At 35.6% G+C, this 25,146-nt stretch overlaps 1 protein-coding gene across 4 annotated transcripts in view; it reads left to right on the top strand.

Moving 5' to 3' along the window:
• The window catches only part of LRP1B (LDL receptor related protein 1B), a 1,890,044-nt gene that overhangs the window by 1,400,875 nt on the left and 464,023 nt on the right, over nt 1-25,146 (top strand). For all 4 annotated transcript variants that reach the window (XM_058715412.1, XM_058715410.1, XM_058715409.1 and 1 more), the window contains exons 36-37: nt 9,310-9,444; nt 10,023-10,152. In XM_058715412.1, the coding sequence (XP_058571395.1) occupies nt 9,310-9,444; nt 10,023-10,152 (265 nt within the window). The remainder of the gene's footprint in view (nt 1-9,309; nt 9,445-10,022; nt 10,153-25,146) is intronic.

Raw genomic sequence — 25,146 nt, forward strand, 5'->3', positions numbered from 1 at the left:
TCATGTGTGGGTGGGATTTTAAAAAATGGATTCGGCAAAGTTCTGAATCCAGTGTCTGGATTGAAATTACATAGAACAGGAACAAAATAATTGCATTGAGATGTATGATGACTGGAAAATGTAGGGGTGATATGAGAAAGTCTCTTATTTCCAAAAATTACAAGGTGATTTTTGAAAGAACAAAAGATAGGGTTTAGATTAGAGGTAACAGTCATAAGTGTCAAAGTTTTAGAATGAAAATAAGTTTGGAAATCATTATCTTAACTAAGTTAGAATTTAATGAATTGCATGGAAGCCTTTGTAAATGGAATAACAGTCAAATTTCTCAGCCTGCCTGTTAGGGCCACTGCTGATAAATGACAATAAAAACCATGGAGAAGGCATATATTTCTGACCTCAAAAGGGGAAAGGTGTGTGCAACCAGCTCATCTGGAAGCGATAGTAAATAATTAAAGTCCAAGTAAAAGCTGGTGGTTGGAGGGTTGGCAGGGTGAGGGATATTGTTCTTTCTGATCCCAATAATCAATGTTAAAGTGCAGGTTCTGGATAAACATCAGCACCACGAATTTAATAGTGACTCCTTACAGCTAATATTGTATTGTATATAACAACACAAGCTAAAAATACATAAATAAAATCCTAACAGCTTTCCCTATAAAGTAATAAAGAGTACTCTAATTGACAATAGTTGAATAACCATAGATATAACACTCTAGAACCTAAGCCTGAAGTTTATCAAGAAACCAGGGCACAGTGGGGTGCCTGGGTGGCTCAGTTGGTTAAGGGTCCAACTCTTGATTTTGGCTTAGGTCAGGATCTCATGGTTTGTGAGATTATCCTTCTTGCTCGGCTCCTTCCTTCCCTTCTCTCTCTTTCACCCCTTCCCTTCTCTGCCTCTCTTTCTCAAAGTAAATCGAAAAAAAAAAAAAAAAAGAACCTAGGACATACTTTATATAGAACTTCCAGTAAGTTATCATATGTTTTTGGAACTGAGCATTAATGTCTTTGTTTTAAATTTTTTTAATGTTTACTTATTTTTGAGAGACAGTGAGAGACAGAGCATGGGCAGGGGAGAGAGAAAGGGAGACACAGATTCCAAAACAGACTCCAGCCTCGGTAGGGCTCAAACCATGAACTGTGAGATAATGACTTGAGCCACTTAACCACTTAACCAACTGAGCCACCCAGGTGCCCCTAATGTCTTTGCTTTTAAAGTGTGGGATAGAGTATAATGGGTCCAACAAGATGAAAACAAAGAAATTCAACAAAGCAGCTAAACACATTTGTGAATTTTAGTACTCACAATTTGGAGCTGTCCTTAAGTAATTCTTTGTGTTGTGTAGCTAACTTGACCTTTTTAACACGTTCTATGTAAGCTCTACGAAGCTACTAGCAGAACCTATTACTAAAGATTGTTTCCTGTAAAATTTATCTTGTTTTATAAATATATATAAATTCTATAATTTATATAATTTTCTTAGTTTACAAACCTGGGAAAAGTAAGTCTCCTAGAGGTCAACCAGATTCTGGGCTTCCATGCCCTCATTCACTAAATTATTACCTTAGAAACTAGGTACTAGAATCTATCCTTATCACCAGATCTAATGACCAAACTCAGATCATTTGAGAAGGATTTGTTTATGCTAGAGTTTTTTTTTAAGGCAAAAGGAAATTTATAGTAATATTTTAAAAAATAAATTGTGAGGTAACTTCTAATTTTTACATCGTCACTATGACAATTTTTTTTTTTGCCATCCAGTAGTCTTTCTCATACTAGGTTCTAGATCCAAAATATAGTCACATTTTTTACATAGTGTGATAGTTAATCATTTTAATATATCAGCAATATATTGATAAAAGGTAATAGAAGAATGTCTCCTTCAAGCACCAATTACAATATTTAAAAGTTTATTTTTAGAATGCCTCAGTTTATCTTACTGTTCTCCTATGCCTAATATTCTCTGTTAAATCACATGGCTCTGCCAATGATAAAATAGATGTGTGATTCCTTCCATCCTCGCTTCCTCCCTTCCTTTCTTCCTTCCTTCACCTATTTCTCTTTCATTTTCTTTACAGCTCCTTTTAATCCAGTATTAACAATTCTCAAACTCTTTCCATCTTCACATTTTTTGCCTAATCCCCATAGCACTTGCTCTTATTTGCAAAATAATAAAACAATTATAATAGGAGCCAGTAATGTTCACAGTCTTTTGGTGTTCTCAGAATTGAGGTTGGATGTAATTACTTCTAGCGAAGTTGTGATTGTATTTGTTATATTTACTTTACCTTTCAGAATTCCCTACAAAACAAAAGACTGAAGTCTGGTGATGTGTGATAAACACCCTAAATATAAATCTTTTACAAATATATTACAATATTTATAAAGATCCATCCAAAAGTCAGTCTCTTGACTGGCTTCACCGGAATTTTTACCTATCAGACCTACTCAACACTAGTGCAAGGGGGGGAAAAATAGCCATTGAGGAAGAAGCTAAAATAATAAGCTTGCCTTTACTTTTTAATAACACATTCTAAAGTCATTCCTTACTTGAAGCCATTTGCCCCATATCTCCCAAAGTAAGCACTGTCAACCAAAGTAGATCAGCATGTTGGGCCAGTTCCTGGAAAGCAGAGAATCTTGAGGATTTCTTGCCTCTTCTTCTGAACTAGGCGTTCTTCCTGGTTGAATCAGCCAGATGTAAAGGGATGGTGGAGCTCCACAATTACTGTAGAAAGTGGTATGCCAAAAGTATATTTTTGGTCCAGTTCAATGTATTTATTATTGCCTTGAATAAAGATGTAGAAAACCTACTGATCAAATTTGTGGGTATCACAAAAAGGAGTCATTGGATAACATGAGTTTTTAAAAATGTCAACTGGCAGGATCCCTGATCAAATGGAACAAGGTAGCATTTAATAGCATAAATGTAAAGGTCTGTGGTTGAAAAATTAAATGTGGCTTAATACCCTTTAGTAGCACATTCTTGGAAAAACCATATGCTTTATTCTTTTTAGCTCCAGACATGGAGCCAGTTAAAATGAGAAACGAAAAAATTACAGAGTAAAAAGGAAGATCTATAAAGCAGTTCAGATTGGACAGAACTTTGAGATACTGTATTCCCTTAAGTGCAACTGAAAAATTAAATCTTAACAGTAAAACATCACAGTTGAAAGAAACCCTAAAGTTTATCTAAATTTTACCTTCTTTTACTTATATCTGTATATCTCTCTCTTTCTATTTCTATATTGTATTCATATATGAGGAAACAGGCCAGGAGAGACTAACATCGTGAAAGTCTCACAGTTAATAGGAGAACAATGATAAATGCTAAGAACCCAACCCTAAACTCCCTACACTGTAGTCTGCTATCTTCCTACTGTGCTGGTAATTATTTCGTTAGGAGAGAGAAGGAGGGTAACCTTATACGTTATATTTTATCTGTTTGTGTGTGTGTGTGTGGGTATTGTGTTTTCTGAAATAGTATATAAATTTACACGGGGAAACAGGACTTTGAATTCTCTAGGAAGGACTCAGCAGCCTGAGATAACATGAAGGCTAGTGTATTTACAATAGATTATCAATAAGTGTTTGTTAATTAATCCTAAAATACAGACAGCTAAGGGCAAAAGGATTTTAAGAGACATGTGTTTCTTGTTTCCTATTTTCAGACAGGACCATGCACAATCTATTTCTGTAGATGGTTAGCTCTTCAGCTTAACTCAAAAAGTTTAACTTTTCTCCTTGTCAGTAGGCCTCTTCCTTGTTTTATAGACAAATATCGTTTGTGGCTTTTTTAAATTTATTTTTTAATTTATATCCAAGTTAGCATATAGTAGGATAATTATTTCAGGAGTAGATTCCAGTGATTCGAGTAATGATATGTATAACACCCAGGGCTCATCCCAACAAGTGTCTTCCTTAATGCCCCTTACCCATTTAGCCTATCACCCCTCCCACAGCCTCTCCAGCAACCCTCAGTTTGTTCTCTGTATTTAAGAGTCTCTTATGTTTTCTCCCCGTGTTTGTTTTCATATTATTTTTGTTTCCCTTCCCTTATATTCATCTGGTTTGTATCTTAAATTCCTCATATGAGTGAAGTCATATGATATTTGTATTTTTCTGACTAATTTCGCTTAGCATAATATCCTCTAGTTCCATCCACGTAGTTGCAAATGGCAACATTTCATTCTTTTTGATTGCAGAATAATACTCCATTGTATATGTATATTGCATCTTCTTTATCCATTCATCTGTCAATGGACATTTGGGCTCTTTCCATACTTTGGCTCTTGTAGATAGCGCTGCTATAAACATTGCAGTGCGTGTGCCCCTGTGAAACCGCACACCTGTGTCCCTTGGATAAATACCTAGTAGTGCAGTTGCTGGGTTGTAGGGTAGTCCTATTTTTAATTTTTTGAGGAACCTCCATACTATTTTCCAAAGTGGCTGCACCAGTTGCATTCCTGACCTTAAGTGGATTTTCTTCTAATTCTGACTGTAGTTACAATGCACAATAGCTGGCCTCTGATCTCTCTCTATGTAATCCTTGAAAATAGTTACTAAGTGTCCTATGTGTCTTATTGTATCTGTGGGGAGCTAATTATAATCGTTATTACCTTAAATTACAAGTTCAATTTTCCAATTTTGTAATTATTTTATACATTACCAATTATCATGTGTCTTAAGATAATTTATTTTTAATTCAACTCCAGAAGTGCATTCCATGATTACAAAGGCTGTCCATCATATTCCCCACCACACTCCTAAGTCTACAATATTATCTAGCATGTACCAAATATTTTTTAGGTATCTGTTGAATAAGTATAATTAAAGTTAAAAAAAATCTTATTTTGGAATAAGGGTCAGGGCAGTTATGAGAATCTTTTCTTCCCTTTCTATATTTATATGTATTTCTTTTTTGTGTCTTTATAGTGTTTTGTTAAATTTTATCATCTTTCAGTCTGATTTTATTCCTAATTAAAACATTCTTGACATAATTTATGTTTACTTTGCAGATATTTACAGATATTTGAAAATATATTTTTTTAAATTTTTTGTTTAATGTTTATTCTTGAGAGAGAGAGACAGAGACAGAGAGACAGAGAGACAGAGACAGAGAGAATGAGCAGGTGAGGGGCAGAGAGAGAGGGAGACACAGAATCCAAAGCAGGCTCCAGGCTCTGAGCTGTCAGCACACAGCCCCATGCAGGGCTCAAACCCACAAACCAGGAGATCGTGACCTGAGCCGAAGTTGCACACCTAACCAACTGAGCCACTTAGGCACCCCTTGAAAATATATTCTTATATATTAGTGAACTTACTTAATTTAGGGTGTGTAGGAATGCAGTATGTATGTGGAAGAATTGATAAGGGATTGGATATGAATGATTGATTTAATTCGTCTGTCCTTTTGATCCTCTTTACTGTATCACCACATGATTGATTTGCTCACTGATCTCCCAAATATACCTGATAGAAATAATACAGGGAAACTTCTCAGCTTCTCCCTGCTTTGATCAAGTGGACTTGACCATTCAGAGACAGCCTCAGCATTACAAATTAATCTACTATTCACAAAGTGAATATTTATGAAGTGTCTACTGCACATTGTGACTACATTGGTAAAAGTTGGGTCAGTTGCAACCCCTACCTATGAATTATCTCACAGTATGTTTCTTTTTTTTTTTTTTTTTAATTTTTTTTTCAACGTTTTTTATTTATTTTTGGGACAGAGAGAGACAGAGCATGAACGGGGAGGGGCAGAGAGAGAGGGAGACACAGAATCAGAAACAGGCTCCAGGCTCCGAGCCATCAGCCCAGAGCCTGACGCGGGGCTCGAACTCACAGACCGCGAGATCGTGACCTGGCTGAAGTCAGACGCTTAACCGACTGCGCCACCCAGGCGCCCCTCACAGTATGTTTCTAAGAAGAAATGTCAAGCCCCAATTTCAGCTCAATATGACCATAAAAGTATATGCAGGATGTAGTGGTATATGTGAGAAAGAGTGTTTCCTGGTTAAATGGAGTAGGATTTTGCAGGCCTGGCAGAGCTATTAGAGAGTAATACAAAAGTAAGGTTCAGGAGCACCTGGGTGGCTCAGTTGGTAAGCATCTGACTTTGGCTCAGGTCATGATCTCACATTTTGTGGGTTTGAGCCCCAAGTTGGGCTCTGTGCTGAAAGCTTAGAGCCTGCTTTGGATTCTGTGTCTCCCTCTCTCTCTGCCCGTCCCCTGCTCTTGATCTGTCTCTCTCTGTCTGTCAAAAATAAATAAACATTAAAAAAAATTAAGAAAAAGGTAAGATTCCTATGCAGAATAGGGTATTTTTTTCCTAATACTTGTGAAGATTGTTGTGAATGGATCTTGCAAAATTTCTTACCTGTTCTATGTATATGCTGCTCATGCTACACTATTGTGAATTGTTAGTCAATTTTTTCATGTGCATACCTTCTCCTTATTGAGCATATAAAGTTTCTTCTGGTAATCGCTATGTCTTCCTTGTATCCCCTTCCAGACAGTCTTTGTATAGCTTATCACATTCATTCATTTGTTTGCCAGACATTTACTTTGGGCTTACTATATGTGTCAGGTACTACTCTAAGTGCTAGGGATAAAGCAGTAAACAAAATAAAGCCCCAACCCTCACAAAGATTACATTTCTGTGAGATAAGACAGACACTAAAGAAACAAACCAATATATAATGCGTTTGACAGTAATAAATGCTAAGGACAAAAATAGGTTTGGTAAGGGGCGTAGAATATGCCCAGAAAATAATGTTTTATAGAGTAGTCAGGGAAATTTTCAGTAAGAAGGGCTAAGCTAAGACAGGGCTGTGCAGATATCTGAGGAAAGTGCTTCCAAACAAAAAGAGTAATATAAAGAATCTTAGACTGATAGTATTTGGTTTATGTTAGGAAGAGGAAGATCTGTGTTACCAGAGATGATGAGCGAGGGGGAGAGTGGAAGGATGTCAGGTGAGAGAGGGTTGAAGGGTGTGTGTAGATGATGAAAGTCATGGGAGGGAAATTTAATTTTACCTTGGATGAGATGGCAAATGATTAGAGAGTTTGAGTGGAAGGGAGAGAAATGATCTTGTTTACCTTTTCAAAGGGTAACAATGGCCCCTAAGTAGAGAAAGGACTGGGGAGGAAAGGGGAGTACTGAGGCAAAAGTGAAGCAGGGCAATAAGTTAGGAAGCTATTTGCAATACAGTTGACCTTGGACAATAATGGGGTTGACCCCTGCACAGTTGAAAATCTGCATATAACTTTTGACTCCCTCAGAACTTAACTACTAATAGCCTAATGTTGACTAGAAACCTTACCAAAAACATAAATAATTAGCACATACTTTTAACACATATTTCGTATGTATGTTCAATGTATTATATACTATATTCTTACAATAAAGGAGGCTAGAAAAAGAAAAGGTTATTAAGAAAAATGTAAGAGAAATATATTTACAGTACAGAAAGTACTGAATTTATTGATTCTGTGAGTTTATATCATCTGTTTACAAGATAAATTTTGTGTCAGTGCCTATATCAATATTGTTCAATGTATTTATTGAAAGAAATCCACATGTAAGTAGACCCACACAGTTGAAACTCAAGTTGTTCAAGAGTCAACTGTACTTTAGGCAAGAGTTAATAATAGTTTGCATTACATTATAAGCAGTGGAGTGTATGAGAGGTGGTTGGATGATGGATATGATTTGAAAGAAGAATAAAAAGGGCAAAACTAATTGGTAATAGATTGAACATGAGAATATTGGGGTGATGGATTAGATGTGAAGTTTGAGAAAAAGTAATCAAGGATAATATGAGATTTTAGCCCAAGAAACAAAGGATGGAGATGCCATCTATCATACTGTTGTGACATGTGGAGTTGCTTTGTGGAAGATTATAAGACAAGGGTGTTTCCAGTAGAAATCCAGAATTTGTCCTTTGTATACCAGGATTTCTTTGTCTAGCTACAAGTGGAGATACAAAGTGGGCAGTTAGATATGTGGGTCTAACATTTGTGGAAGAGATCTCGATTAGGTATAATGCTTAGTGTTCATGCAAAAATAATGCTTATTGTTGTCGATTGATTCACTCTTTCAAAATGAAATCATGTTAAGTAATACTTTTACAAAATTGGAAAAATCAAACAAATTTTTGCTTTCCAGATATATATTTGAAAATGTTACCTGCTCTGCTTCAAACAATTACATATTTGACTTAACCATTCTTGAGAACAAGGGGGGTTTGGAATCTTTTTTCAATTAGGCGAAGAGTTTAGACTGTATTTTAATAGAAATGAAATCTCAAAACTTACTGATAAATAGCTTTATTATACTAATTGCTTTTTCTTTATTTCCATAGTCTGTCACTGTGCCAGAGGGAAATTATATTGGTCTTAAAGGATTTGTTCTTCAAATGGCCACGTAGGTCACAACACGAAAACTTACTTAGTTGGTGGCAAATTTATTATTTAATGATTTGTCCCCAGTGTCTTTCTGGTGGCTATATTTAAAATCATTGGTCTATAATTGCTACCCTTTATGCATATGCATGCACATATAATATATTTCATTTATAATCTTTAGACACATTTTTCATTCAAATATTCAAAAAGCACTGTTATTTAAAGACTCTATGATAGGATAGAGCCATTTTTCAAGTATGCTTAAGCCCATTTGTCCAATGAGAGTTTGAAAAATAATGTAAGGGGTTTGCAGTTGACATTTGGGAAACTAGCTCCTCAGAAGGAATAATTGGATGCTAGGGCATTTTTAAGGCTTTATGCATTTTGAATGACCTTATACTTAAAACACTCTTGATGCAGTTGAAATGCCCTTATGTTTCTTTTCCATTCTCTCTCTACTTTGAGACTTTGTTGATTGTCTCCAATAGTATTCTTTTTTATATTTAGAGGACTCAGACACAGGTATGGGTGTGAAGACAAAAACTGTGGTCCAAAATAGCATGGTTTGATATCAAGATTGCAAAATAATGTGGGATAAGTATTTATTGAGTTAAAATGAGTAGGAAAATGAAGAAAAAATAATAAAGGATGTGATAGGTCATTTCCATATATATTTCAAAAGTACTTTAAAAATGCATTTGACTAGGTCCTTTCATGTTGTTTTAATATATTTATTACTATTTGTTTTAATAAATTGTCCTGAAAACTATTTATACACGTAGCACACCCAAAACACTAATGCAATGTGATCCTAATACATATATCAATATATCGATACCTTTTATAGTGTATGTGTATGTTTTTTGTTTTTGTTTTTTTTCTTTCTGTCTTATCCATAGAAAATGATACCATCTACTGGACAGACATGGGCTTCAATAAAATTAGCCGAGCTAAAAGAGATCAGACTTGGAAAGAAGATATCATTACCAATGGCTTGGGAAGAGTGGAGGGGATAGCTATTGACTGGATTGCTGGTATAATCCATGGCTTTTTCTGTTTTCATTTCACACCTATTTTGTTAGGGTCTCAATCTCCTTCATAAAAATTCTGTTTCCAACTCATAACAATTTTTTTTTTTGTACTTCTAGCCACAGGGATAAATAGTCTCTTTTGCTCTTGGCTTCATTCTTTCTAATGCTTTTGAGCCTTTGGACAAGTGTTTTTATGCAGAAGTAGATTGTGTAGTAGTAACTTTGCCCAAATCTCCTGAGAACTGTGAGGCAGATAAACAAAAGTGTCAGAAGTTCTCTTTTGCCTGCAGTCAGTAGAAAGTTAAAATAGATCCCTTCTTTAGGTGAGAAGTTTCAACTTATTTGTAACACATAAATGTTTCATTATATGTTTTAAACTACAGATGTGTGAGATTAGAAAGTATTTGCATATTCGTTCATTTACAGCTTTCTGCTTAGGAAATGCACACATAAAAATAAATATAGGAAGTAAATGATTTCTTGATAGTTATGTGAATGCTCAGAAAGTTAATTTTAGCCATAACTAATAAATCATTTTCTTTTTCACAACTATATTATAAACACATCTGTATTTCTCCTAGGTAACATATATTGGACAGACCATGGTTTCAACTTAATTGAAGTTGCAAGACTCAATGGTTCGTTCCGTTATGTAATTATTTCCCAAGGCCTGGATCAACCAAGATCTATAGCTGTGCACCCAGAGAAAGGGTAATTTTAAGCTTTATGTGTATCTTGAGTTTTAAGTGAGTTTTTGTAAGTTTCATTTAAAAAATCCATATGTCCATATTAATATTTATTTTTAGTTATAATGTTGGAAACAAAACTCAGTATCTTACCTAACCACAAGAAAAAGTTTATTTTCACTCTGTGGTGTATATTTTAGTACATATTTGATGGGGGTCATATTTATTATTCATTTCTTTAATGTATGTGTAAATCCAAGTAAGTATACTAATATATTTCTAGATTCTCAATTTAAAGTTCTGCCCTATGACTGTTTACAAAACAGGTACTCAATTATTTGCTGAATGAATGATAGCCAACTTCATTCCTCAATATTCTAAAGCTTCGGTTTCCATTTACAAGTCTGTGATTACCATGCAACATGTTCATTCCAAACATTGTATTTTTTTTTTCCCCTGGAGTTCCAGATAAATATGTCTACCTGCCTTTTTGACATCTCTGTTTTTCCATTTGGTTGTTTCATAGGCACTCAAATTGTGCATATCTAAAATGGAAGTGAATTCAATCTGCCATCAAATTCTGTTAATATTTTTTTTCTAAACATTATCAATCTACCACTTTCCATCTTTGCTACTTCCACTCTAATTAAATCTGTGCTTGTCTTACACATATACCACTGCAGTGACTTCACAATTGATCTCCTAACATTAAAGGCAGAGTGACATTTTTTTTCTTTTTGCTTTTTTTTTCTTTTAATATAAAGCTTGCATAAATCCTTTCAAGGGATTCCCATTGACTTTTGTGAAAAGTCCATAATTTCTGTTGTGATCCTTCTTCATCAGGTCTTATGTAAATATTCAGTCGCAAACTCCTGCTACTGCCTCTTTGGTATCACAGTCAATCTCTGGACTTCATAGTTTTTTTTTTGTTTTTTTTTTTTTTTTTTTATTTATTTTTGGGACAGAGAGAGACAGAGCATGAACGGGGGAGGGGCAGAGAGAGGGAGACACAGAATCGGAAACAGGCTCCAGGCTCCGAGTCATCAGCCCAGAGCCCGACGCGGGGCTCGAACTCACGGACCGCGAGATCGTGACCTGGCTGAAGTCGGACGCTTAACCGACTGCGCCACCCAGGCGCCCCTGGACTTCATAGTTTTAAAAATATGTTCACATATTTCCTATTCTCTTCTACTCCTAGTCTTTGAATAATCTCTTTACTTTATTGGCAATGTTTTCTTTCCTACTTTGCTAAATTTTATTTGTTTTTCCCTGGCTTTGTAAATAGATCAGATCATTCTGTTCTGTGACACCAAAGTACCTAGTACTTTCATTTTTTGTAAATTCTGCGCATTAATATTTGCTTATTTGCTTATATTTATTTGCTTAGTAGCTCTATTTTTTCACTGGACTGGGTAATGTCTCTATTCTTTACTGTGCTATGAGGAGAATAGTCATGTGTGTTTGCTTTATTTCTCTATCCCCAGGGCTTAGTATACTGGCTGGTAAAGAATAAGTTGCTGACTGATAACTGCTTTTCTCTTAAGCAATAATATAGAAGTAGTCCTATTATAAAACTATATAACTTCACACCACAGTGTTCCTTTCACTGCTAGTATGATTTGACTTAGGGGTTTTTTGTTTCTTTGTTTTTAAAGAGTGGATATTTTTAAGTTAATACAACTCCTCTTACTTTTGGAAGGGTGAAAAAGTGGACTATGGTGTATTAGATACACAGCGTTATCTAAACACTGATTTAGAATGGAGTCTATATATGTAAAATATCAGTTCAACTCTCATGAAAGTCTAAAAGCTTTTATTTGTTATAGGTTATATGTAGTTTTTCCAATATCATCATTTGCTTTATTTTCTTGACAGATGCTATAAAAATAAGTCATGGCATTAGTATGATAAAAAAAAACAAAGAAGGTTAATATAAGAGAGGGAAATAACACCAACAGTTTGTCACACTTCAAGCAAAGATTATATATATATAAATTGAAAAAGCTGCATTGGTCAAGAATTGCTCTTGAATGCAAAACGTTAGAGTGAAAGTCTATAGGGATTTCTCTTTCTACCTTTTTCAGTTGCCATCTTCACTAGGTTATATTTTGTCTTATACTTGATGTTATCGTCCCGCATTATAACATGCTTGATAAATCTTCAGGGAGTATGTTTAGACTTAAGGAGGAGGGAGAAAAGATAAAACACCTTTTCCTTGCTAGATCTTCTGGTTTTATTTGGGAAAAGTTTTCATGTCAGTTCCTTTGTTTTCCCTTAACCAGAAATGGGTTACATGCCCATCCTTAGACCAGTCAATACCCAAAGGGAAGAGATTATTTTGACATATTTAGACAAGTTATATTTCATAAACTGAGCTGGCATAAGTTCCCAGACCAAACAGGATATACTGCGTATCTAAACAAACTCAGTTTCTAATACTAGGGCAGATCTCAAGGAGAGGTGGATTTCCAGAGACAATATGGGGAAGTAGGAAACCAGTTCTCTTGATTGTTCTATTTGGTAGTCATTCCAACACGCTCTCCTTTGTTAGTTCTTTTGCTCTTTGACACCTTAATGCTGGAGTTCCCCACATCTCAGTCTTTGGCGTTTTTCTCTTCTGTGGTGGTCTCATCCCCCCTAAATGTTAAAGATTTTAAAATGTTTATAGCCATACCTCACTCTAAACTCTAGATTTTTATGTTTTTATATATTGCTTATTCAACATTTTCAATTAGAGGGCTGTGGCCGATTTTATTTTCCAAGATGATTACAATAATATCTGGCATTCCACATGCTCCTCTTAAAATGTGACATTGACTCTTGCAAACAGAAAAGGGGAACATCTTTTCCATATGCTGGAATTTGGGTGGGCCTATGACTATTATGGAAGTGATACGTTGTAAAATCTGAGGCTACATCATAAAAGAAGATAAAACTTCCACATAATTCTCTTGGGAAGCTCTTAGAGGCCAGCCACTCTGCTGTGAGCAAGCCAAGCAACCCCTTGGAGAGGCCAGTGTAGTTCCCACCAATAACTCTAGCTAAGGTCCGAGCTGACAGCCAGCACCAACTGCTGGACATGTTGAGTGAGTGAACCTAAATGATCCCAGTCCCTAGCTCTTAGGTCACCTCAGCCTTGGTGTCACCACCCGTCAGTGTGAATAAGGGGTGAGTTATTCCTGCTGAGCTCTGATCAAGTTGCAAATGCAGAAGTAATTAAATTGTTATTGTTTTAAGCTTTTAAATTTATAAGGGTTTACTAACTAAAAGATGATCGACCAGAAATCTTATCCTTAACAGGCTCAAAACTAAACTGACTCTTTCTCTACAATTGTGAGTTCTACATTAGTTAATGCCAATTCTATTATTTTAGTTGCTTAGGTCAAAACACTTGGTATGATCTTTGGTGTCTCTCTCATATGCCCTGTATCCAATATACCAGGAATTCTATTGCCTTTGGCTTCTAAATGCATTCATATTTTATATACTTCTCATAATTTCCATTGTCACACTATAACCTGAGCCATTGTCACCTTCGCCAACATTTCTCGATCGTGGTTTACCATCTTATTCCCTTGTACTCCTACAGTCTGTTCTTCATGTAGTGGCTGAATTCTCCTTCTGGAATGTAAATAGATGTCACATCTATTAAAAGCTGACAACAAACCTAGAGTGTTATTATTTCCTCCACTGAACAGATAAGGAAACTGAGTCACCTATTTTAAATACTATTCTGTTATCAAGCTGATATGTGGGAGTTAGGTTTTTCTAATCTCCAGAAATTATGCTACATTGTATGGATATGCATTTGTGTGTGCTACATGTTACACATATACATTTATAGTGGTAGGCATTACAGAAATTAATAACCAAAAATATCAAACATATAAAAAAGCAGTTCTAACAGTTTCAGGATAAAATTGTATTGAAAATTTAAAGGTTAGAACTATAAGTGAAAGAGTAAACAATAATGAGAAAATGCTGGAAAAATATTAGGAAAGGAGGCTTACAAAATAATTTTGAGCTGGATCTGACTTCTGCTGTTGAGTCTGTTGCCTACCACCACGTGCCCATGGACAAAGGCCATTGCATATTAAGAGTAGGAAGGGAGGGTGTGATCTTGTTTAATTCCAAGAATAAGACAACGTGACTCAATTGATCGTGTCCACAGCACCCTCATAAACTTGAAAATAAAAATGTACTCTATTAAAGTATTTTAAAAATATATTTTTAAGTTCTAATTTATAATCAAACAATGAATCATTATAGCCTCTATGGAGAAAACTTGATCATTTGCTATATTGCGAATAATTATTCTAATGGCAAGAAAAAAATATAATTTGAGTGTTATGAAATCCCATAGATACATAGGAAATGAGTTGGTTTCTAATAAAGAATTTCTTCCCTTTGTATTTGTAATAAGCCCAACACTTCATTTGTATGATAGCGAGTTCCTTGTGCCTGGCCTATTATATATTCATGCAGTTCAGTTTAGCAGCCCTCTTGCTGCTGCTACTTGCCAATCTGCTACTTGAAACCTAGTATATGCCCTCAAGTTGTTATTCTAGGTCTTCTTTTCCTTAAGTATATTTTTATATCTCCATAGCCATCTTAGCATATAAATATACCTACTTCTCTCTAGGGTGATTGAGATCATCACACAAAGGAACCCACATATACTCTACTTTCTGTCAGTTTATTAAACACACACACACACACACACACACACACACACACACACACACACATTTACTGAGTGCAGCACACGCTGTGTGCAAGGTCATGTCAGTGCATCTCCATCACATCTTCAGCCTTCAATTCAGTACATTGTGACAAAATAGGGTTGCTTACTATGTGAAAGACGCTGGTGGGTGCCGTGAAGTATGATAGTATAATTAAGAGGCTGCTTCTGTTCACAACTGAGTTTTCTGTTTAAACTTACATTCTAAACAAATACATAATTTCGGTTACAATAATAGTCTCATATTGTAAAGTGAGAGTCATTTTCAGGCATGAAAAGACTGGATCAATGTGACTCAAGCCTAAATACTGTATATAAATCTCATGTTGACATAACTTCCATGAGACCATTTTAAAGTTACACTGAATTTTAAGAAAAAAGAGATCACGTATAATGAGAGTAAGTAATCCAAGTGAGGGTAGTAGATGACTTGAAGGAGAGAGGCTTCTTTTTTTTTTAATTTTTTTTTTAATGTTTATTTACTTTTGAGAGAGACAGAGAAAGAATGCAAGTGGGTTAGGGGCAGAGAGAGAGGGAGACACAGAGTCAGAAGCAGGCTCCAGGCTCTGAGCTGTCAGCACAGAGCCCGATGCGGGGCTCGAACCCACAAGCTGTGAGATCGTGACCTGAGCCAAAGTCGGTCACTCTACCGACTGAGCCACCCAGGCATCCCAAGGAGAGAGGTTTCTGAGATGGGCTGAGATTATATTATATGAAGAAATAGAATAATCAAAGAATTGGTAGTGGCAAAGCAAAGGCCTTTGGCAAGAGTATAGCTACATAGGGAAGAGCCATGATGCAGCTGGGATAAATTGGGGCCGTAAAATCGGCAACAGAATTCCCCACATATTAAGGGAATTACCATGAAGACATTTTTTTCCAGTTTACCAAGTGGAATCTAAAATAGTCCTAGACCCTCTGTCCTAAGCCTTCTCCCTGATCCCAAACAAGTCACATAAGCAATGATCAGAAGTGGGATGAGTTTATTGAAGTTGTAGCATTCTTTGAACTGGGGAATTCTTAGAAATAGTTACCATCTGAGACAGATTGTTATGGGGGAGAGGTTTTTTTCTGCACCCTCAAGCCAAGTAATTGAGAAAGCTGGAGGCAAATATGTAAAGGGGAGACTAAAAGAAAGAGAAAAGAGAAGCAAATGGAAAGAAAAGAAAAAAATAAGTCACTTTCTCACTGCAAGTCTTCAGCCCAGCAGGAGTCCAATCAAAGTTGGTGAGAGGGAAGAAAACTTTAAAATACATATGAAATAAAAGATTGGATTCAGAAAGATCCCATCTTTTGTACCAGAAAAAAAATCTTAACAATATTATTTTGTTCTTTTAACTAAAATAGTCTTGGAAGTCCTGGATTCTTCCTGAGATAGCATATTCTGGAGAAGAGATTTTCAGTAGAGCATAAATGGAATCAGGAGTTGCATAAATATAAAGTTACTTTGTTTTATTTCAACAGTTTAGACTCCGCAATAAACCATGGTGATGGATGAAATTACCCAAGAAAGAGTACAGAAAAAAACAGAAGTCTAAAGACAAAAAAAATAAAAAGAGAGAGAGAGAGAGAGAGAGAGAGAGAATGTTTATTGTTAGGGGATGAAGTGATTAAAAGAGTGGAAAAGAAAGCCAGCAATAAGGCAAAAGAGGGAAAAATAACCATTTCAAGTCCTCAGAAAATTACTGTATCATGAAAGTCAAGGGAAGACCACTCCAGCAAGAACAGTGTGCCAGCGGTAAAGAATTTAGGAGGGATTAAAGCAGAGAACAGAATGTGCAATCGATGATGGAGATGATATTATTAATTTTTATCAATTTCCAGAAATTGCTAAAGACAGAAGCCAAATATAAAGAACGAGTAAGTGACAGATAATTAGAAAGTAGAGCTAGCATATTTAGTCTCCAGTGACAGAAACTTGGGCAATGAAGGGAAAGTAGGAAAAACAAAAATGTTGAGAAGACAGTAGAGTATAGAGGAAGTTTTCTTTAGTATAGGAGTGAGGGGGTACTCTACAAGTTCATAGGCAGAGGGGAAGAAACTGACAGGAAGGCAAGTTCCAGAGAGTGTAGTTGTAACTTAGACAAGGAAGAAGCAATAGGGTGGAACAAGAAGAATAGGGGACCAGAAAGCAGATGGACAAATTTACATCTTACATCAGGTATTCAAGAAACAGATCCTGAAATGAGAATTCAGTTCAGGAAGTAAGAGAGAAGCAGAGTAGGAAAGGGGAAGAGACAAACAAAGATTCAACTGTGAGCAAAAGTCTGGGTCTCAGCCTGATAACTTGTGGATCTCTGGAGTATAAGATTTACTTCAAAGCAAGGGAATTTTGCTTTCAAACTCCCACCCAAGCATTGGAAAGGGGCAACCCTTGGGAGACATACACTCCCAAGATTTCTGACTCTCAGCACTCCTTGTGAAAGAAGAGTTGTGGCTTAAGAGGACAGGTCCTCTTAAGAAAAGTGCCTGTAAGAACTGTAAGAGGCAAAGGACACAGAAACCGGGCACTGGAGTGCATAGAACTAGGAAACAAGATCTGAGAGTGTCTAGGCAGAGTACCAAGTGTATACTACAGTTGGGAACCACAGGTTAGATGTTTCCTACCTTTGAGATCTTTTGAAATATCTTAATCTCAAATACCTATGTCCTTTTTGGTTATTGAAAGGATGAGATGAGGTAAATTTAAGCGGGAACATTGAATTAGGAGAATTTCTCTCCCCCTTCTAGTTTTGGAGATGGAATGAAAAGATAGGATATGGCAGTAGAATATATTTTAGCAATTAAATTAAATTGAAGCAAGTCATAAATGATAGTGTGAGTAAGGTTAGCAGCTTTAAATGAATAGGTAAGTTTTGCTGAAACTTGTGCTGAATAGAATATGAACAAAAGGATTTAAAGCAACATGAGTTTAGCTGGGATGGATTCCTAGAATCTAATCAGCATGTTTCTATGACCTTGAATAATAACATTCAGCAGTTTAGAAGTAGCGAGGGGAAAAAGAAGGAAAAAAAATGAGTCAAAAAGGGAGCGTGAGATGACAGACTCAAAGTTGAATTGTAATGGAATAACCTTTGGTTGCCAGTCAGGAGCTGAGGTCTAGAAGTTAGTGATGCAATCAAGGAAACCAAAAGCAGCAGATTAAGGTCAGAGTAAGGAGTTAGGACATTAATGACCAAGACAACTCACCAAATTAAAAGATGATTTTAGAATTGGTAAAATTGGAAATCGAGCTGTCTCATGTGTTACTTAAAATTAGTGCATGGCCTTGCTTATGTAAGGCAGAAGCAAAGGAGAGGTGGAAGTCCTTGGAACAGATGAGGTGAACCATGAACTGAGATGTTCACAAGGTCATCAACATGAGTCGTAAAGTCCCTAAGAATGTCAGCAGTGGAGGGAGAAGATGGCAGAGTTTTCAGTAAGTAGTAAAACAATTAAATAAATTTGGTAGTTAATTGTGATAGTGATTATGTGGTGGTACAAGAAAATAGGATGTGTGAATTCATGCTGTAAATGTTTTGAAATAAGTGAGTATAACCTCAGAGAAAGTTGTCTTTCTTACTGAAATCTTCTTCACTTTAATGGCATTTATTTCCTCTGGTATCTCATGCAGTAACTCTTCTAGTCTATCATCTTTAACTAGTCCTTTTATTCTATCATCTTTAACTAGTCCTTTCAATGAAACCTTTCCCATTTCTTCCAAATAGCATCAGATCTCTGCTATTTGACTCCCCCACTGCCCCGCAAAAAAAAAGAAAAAACAAAAACAAAAAACATGTCAACTTATTTTTCTCTGCATGTTTACTTCTTAACTTAGAATAAAGAAGTTCTCTTCTTTCCAGAATTGTTAAAATTTATCCATAGCCAAATTCAGATTTTTTCCAGATTTCACACCATTTGCCTTCTCTTTGATGTATTTCTCCATTGATTATCCACTCAAGACTTTATTTTCTCTGTTACTTTCTCTAAATCTGAGTTTTCTTGCTGTATCTAACCTATTCCATATACGTCCTTTGCATATCTCTCTCCTTATATGTCTTTGTATGCCATTCTCTCTCTTGCTATATTTACCCTTTACCATGTATTGTCATGTTTTGTTTTTACTTTAATTACTGCATTACATCCAAAATCTCATCTTCATCCCTTCACTTATGTTTCCATTTTCCTTTAGAAAATCTTTATTTGATGGGGCGCCTGGGTGGCTCAGTCGGTTAAGCGTCCGACTTCGGCTCAGGTCACGATCTCGCGGTCCGTGAGTTCGAGCCCCGCGTCGGGCTCTGGGCTGATGGCTCAGAGCCTGGAGCCTGTTTCCGATTCTGTGTCTCCCTCTCTCTCGCTGCCCCTCCCCCATTCATGCTCTGTCTCTCTCTGTCTCAAAAATAAATAAACGTTAAAAAAAAATTAAAAAAAAAAAGAAAATCTTTATTTGAATGTCCACTGTTAGAGAAATTTACATATCCTCCTACCTCTGGTCTAGTGCCTTCGTTTTCTAACTATGGCATGTCTTTTTGCTCTGACAAGATTTGAAATTTACTTTAGACTTTCTGTAGTTTTTCATCACCTATTTCTTTCTTTTTTTTTTTAACTTTTTTAGTGTTTGTTTATTTTTGAGAGACAGAGAGACAGAGCACAAGTGGGGGAGGGGCAGAGAGAGAGAGAGAGAGAGGGGAGACACAGAATCCAAAACAGGCTCCAGGCTCCAAGCTGTCAGTACAAAGCCTGATGCAGGGCTCAAACCCATGAACCCTGAGATCATGACCTGAGCCGAAATTGGACCCTCAACTGACTGAGCCACCCAGGGTCCCCTTTCATCACCTATTTCTATCTGTCACTAACTTCTGTCATATCTTCTCTCCAGATGTCTCTTAGATTTTCCATATCTTTCTCTTGCAACTTTGAGCTCAGCACTGATTCAGCTGGAGGAGCTCATTAAATATTTTTGGATTTCCTAATTTTGAGCCCCCAGAACAAGATTTACATTTTATTTCACAAAACAAGAAATCTTTGACATATGTGGCATTCATTTAAATATTATTTACCTCCATACCTTCACTTCTACTTAAAAACATTTCTTAACTGTTAATTAAGTCACATGGATAGATATTTGTCAGGATTTATAATTAAGAATTGATACAACTTTTAAATCAACATTTTCGGGAAATGTTTATTATACTTGGAAATATTAGTTTCTCCCTATACATTATCCACGTTTTACTGACTTGAGTTCAGAAAAGAAAAAAGGCTTAAAAGTGACAGTCCATGTAAAAGTTATCCAAACTTTGGTTTCTAGGTAATATTACATAGACATTTAAGTGTCAAAATTTTATCATATGAATAAAGTACAGCATTTTTATATTCTGTTTGTAGTTAAAGCATGGTAGGTGGTATTACCAGGGGAAAAGGTAAACCATAATGGAGTAAATTAGCTGAATCCAAGATATAACTGTGCCTTGAAAAGTGGGCATGAAGCCTGTTTTGAACAATGGAGACTTGAAGTTTTTTTTTAAATGTAGCCAAATACAAAGTAGAAAGCATGTATGAATTTACTTCAGCTTGAAAAATTAGTTTCTACCTTCTATTGATTTTTTGGTAAGGCATCACTTCCATTTAAAAAATTGAAATATAATATATATTTTTTGTGTGAAAAACACTTTCTACAGTAGAAGCCACAGTATGTCACCATATGATACCAAAAAAGTTGATTAACTTCTTGTAGTATATTATATCTAAGTGAAACACAAATACTCTAATTTTGTTTTCTTTAGACACCATAGTTTAACAATAGTTTAACATCTGTTGAGATAGCAAGTGTATTGCATACTTTAACACCATATCTCAGAGTATGCTTTTATCTTTTTTTTTTTTTTTAATTTTTTTTCAACATTTTTTATTTATTTTTGGGACAGAGAGAGACAGAGCATGAACGGGGGAGGGGCAGAGAGAGAGGGAGACACAGAATCGGAAACAGGCTCCAGGCTCCGAGCCATCAGCCCAGAGCCTGACGCGGGGCTTGAACTCACGGACCGCGAGATCGTGACCTGGCTGAAGTCGGACGCTTAACCGACTGCGCCACCCAGGCGCCCCAGAGTATGCTTTTATCTTAAGGCAAGATGACACATATAAAAATGAAGTAGAATTAAGTTTCATTTGCAGTTGAAATACTGGTGCAACCAGGGTGTTAGTATATAAGATTAAGATACAATGATGGTCAAATAACTTGGAAACAGTTATACCCCAAATTATAGTCAGCTTTCTCTACAGGTATATAAGAGAGGCATATAGACAAATTACAATGACAAATGAAAGAAAAGTGTCACAGTATTTTTTTACTAGGAATTTTCTCAAATATTCTGCAAACACCCTTGTTTCAAACTGAGGTTTTGCTCACCTAATCTTTTACCATATGCTTTATCTTTATTCCTTAACATCTAAACATGAATCTTGGATCTTCTTCCCCTTGCTAAAAGGAGGGAAGAAGGACTGGAAGTGATCAAGGTGCCCTGGGCTATCCTTGTAGCTCTTGGGTTGGTGGAGGAGAAAGAGTGTACAGAAAGGTCATGCCTCCTCCTGGTACACGAGGGGACTTTTGGTCTGGACCACCAAAGCCATGTTGAATGGAAACCAGAAATAGCCACACACAAATGCATGACTTTACCTTGATTTTTAAAGGGATCTGACCAATAAAACTGTGGTAAAGGGTAAAAAAGAAGTTTGCAAGATTCATTTCTCTATCCACCTGTAGAAATTGTCTCTGCTTCTTTCAATGTGTAATACCCAGGGTGGCTTGGATATGACTGATAAGACAGATCGGAGGTCATGAAACAAATCAGATATTTCTGTGTAATGTTTTAAGAATCAGCACATGAGTACTAGTAGTCTAGGCTCTAGGAGTCAAGGTATTAAATATTTCATAGGAAAATACATAAAGGGTAAACATCAAATATTATATATTAGGGATACTATAAATGAATAAAATATAGACCATTTACTCAGGAAAAACACTATGAACATGTAAATAGCAAACCAATATCATATATGTACATAGACATGTATGTGTATATGTATATATTTGTTATAATGAGAGGGTGTGCAATGATGCAGGGTATAAATAAAATAAGGGACTAAATATAGTGCAGGCTATAAACAGAATATGCTGTATCATTACAGATGCCAAATACATTTTTGTTTGTGAAGAATTTTTCCTCCTATTTCTCCAGTATTGGCTGGACTTACACATAACAATTGTGTCACTCAATATTGCAGAGTAGTGAATCAAGAAGGAATCTGATATAGAACTTAAGGATAACAGAAACCAGAACAAGCCCTGTAGAATAAATGGTAAATATTGTTTTAGACTTAAACAGAGAAAGAGAATGACCCAGATGGCCCATATCTTTATTTTGGCTCAAAAGAAAATTTAATTTCTGAAGTTATTTATAGAAATGACAACTTCTCTCACCATCGCACTTCAGTATTTTCAGTGTTGAAGCCTATACTTTTACGACTTAGAGACTTACACCTAGCAAGTTTTAAGTATTTCTTTTGGCATTTTTCTTAAGGCAAATCTTTACCCATTTGCCTCTGCCATTAAACAGTGAGTTTCATGAGGGTCACTGAGTCCAGTTCATTTTATATCAACAACTGCTAGCATTACATAACAACATTAATATTGGTTGAATGAGTACGTGACTGCACTGAAAGAATACATTTGAGAATCATCCACCAGACCACAGACAAAAATAAATAAATAAATAAAATAAAAAGAAGAAAAGCAGTGTTCAAGGTTATACTGTCTCTAGACTCTTCCTTTTAACAGAGTGTTCCTCTATCTGTGCTTGAGTTCTTTTTATGTTATAGGAACCTCTAAGCAAAAGTAACACATTCAGGACTTGAAAAGTGATTTGGGATTGCCATGTAATGCTTTCTCAAAACAAAATTGCACATAAATGAAGGAAAAGGAAATGCAAAGAAGCACTCACAGGAATAGAGAAGGTCCTTCATTACAGTGTATATCTCTCAGAGGGGATGCAGGATGCCATTTCATGTATTCGTGAAATGCATTCAAATTTTTATAGTATGTTATTTACATGTGCCTTAAAGATTGAGACATTGACGTGTTGGCCTATGAAGTACTCGATTAGTATGAGTTTTAAGTAATTCTAATGAAACTGCTAAGACATTGAAAATTACAAGCAGTTTGTCAAAAGCTCATGCTCACACAAAGGCTAGCTGCTGTTGTTAATTTGTAGGTTTGTTTGTTTTTTTGTATTTTTTGCTGATATAGTATCTCGCTATTGCCCATTGGTGTGGCAGAGGAATCTTTTCAACCAAGGCAACTGCCTATAAAAGAATTATATGATCTTTATTTTTGTGCCGGCATGGACATTTTTGGTTATCTCATCTTTGTTTAACATATGTGATAAAGTATATAAATCATGCTGTCCTAGAAGGACATAAGAATGGAAAAAAATGGTGAGTTCATTGTAAAAATTGCAGCCCAGATCTGTGTTCAGAGGAAATAGTTTAGCAGTCAAATTAAGAATCTTAAACCCAAAGAAAATGATTGATTCAAATTAGTTTCTTTTCACTATTGTTCATATATCTAAAAGAATCACCCTTAATACTATTCCTTTTATGATAATTTAGACTTATTCAGTATTCTTTTTCCACCTCACACTTTTTACCCTTCCCCAGCAAAGCCAAAGCTTTGTTTTCATGTTAGTTTTATTTCTCAAAAAATATTTATTCGAAATTGGCATTGATAATATTTTGTATATTTTTCAACTTTAATTGTGATAGAAAAAGATTTGCTTTCCTTGATAAGTACACCTGCATGTAAAGTAATTCTGACATCAGTACGCTGGTTATATGGTCAATTCAGTAAACTTTCGAAGACTGTAAGTGTATCCTAAGCCTTTGGGAATTCCAGTGCTCCTAAATGGAATCCTTTGCCTATTTTTCAAATGTCAATAATTAATTGGACATTACTACTGGAACATAGTATGCATTCATTGCACATTTTCCTGCCACGAACTGTGTCTCATAAGACAATAAGGATATTTGTGTTATGATGATTTCTGACAGTATTCTTATAATCCTTCAAACCACTTTTGAATGTCCCATTTGTAATTTTTTTTTAATTTTTTTTTAACGTTTATTTATTTTTGAGACAGAGAGAGACAGAGCATGAACGGGGGAGGGGCAGAGAGAGAGGGAGACAGAATCGGAAGCAGGCTCCGAGCCATCAGCCCAGAGCCCGACATGGGGCTCGAACTCACTGACAGCGAGATCGTGACCCGGGCTGAAGTCAGACGCTTAACCGACTGAGCCACCCAGGCGCCCCTGTAATTTTTTTTTTTTATTTTAAATCTGTAACTGTAAGCCTCTGTAAGTATGGAATTTACAGTTTAAGACAAATTATCATCCAGAGAAACTTCAATTATATAACATAACATTTGATTTTGACAATTCTGAAAATTTCTAGGTCTGGGATAAACTTGAGAAGTATCTTAAGTGCTAGATTAACCAAGCTAGGGATCTAAAGGCAGTTTCCTTCATTATATCATGCAACTCAACAAACATTTCACCACAGCAAATTTTGAACTCAAATGGGGACATCGGTCTGTAATGCTGACACTGAATCTTAATTTCCGTGGGGTCTCAAAACCAGTGATAAGGATTTTCATTTATTCCCTTCATGAAAAAATCACACTTAGATACAAAGATCTATGTTCGTTAAAGATATCTCAAGTACATCTATGTAAATTACTATCTTAAATTATTCATAAGTTTCTCCCTGCAGTTTCATAAGCTTAGTGTTCTTTCTCTACATTTAGTTATAATCCCTGAAGGTTCTCACGGTGCTAATTCTATTCAATTTGTTATTTTTAATTTCGGTTTAAGGAGCAAATAAATTACTCTTTTCCTGAAATTCATAAAATGTCGCTTAACTTTAGTAAGTATAGAATCTTTTAGTTTTATTAAGTTGATAAATTGTTTAGCCATAAAAGTGGTTCCTGTAGTCACATTTGGCTTCATATATAATGATAATTTACCTAATCACTACTGAAAATTTGAGTTAAATCTGTACTCACAATAGTTTTATTTTGAGTAATTCTGGTTCTTAATTTTATTGTTATTCATCCAGGCCTCCTGCATGTAAGTAATACAGATTTAAAACGCAAAGGAACTACTAGAGAAAAAAAGAACGAGAGACTTGTTTCTTGATACTAGGGCTTTTTTCATGGCTTGTTCTGTGTTTTTTAAGTATGAAAATCT

The sequence above is a fragment of the Neofelis nebulosa genome, chromosome 2 (genome assembly GCF_028018385.1).
Source record: "Neofelis nebulosa isolate mNeoNeb1 chromosome 2, mNeoNeb1.pri, whole genome shotgun sequence".
Classification (NCBI taxonomy): Eukaryota; Metazoa; Chordata; class Mammalia; order Carnivora; family Felidae; genus Neofelis; species Neofelis nebulosa.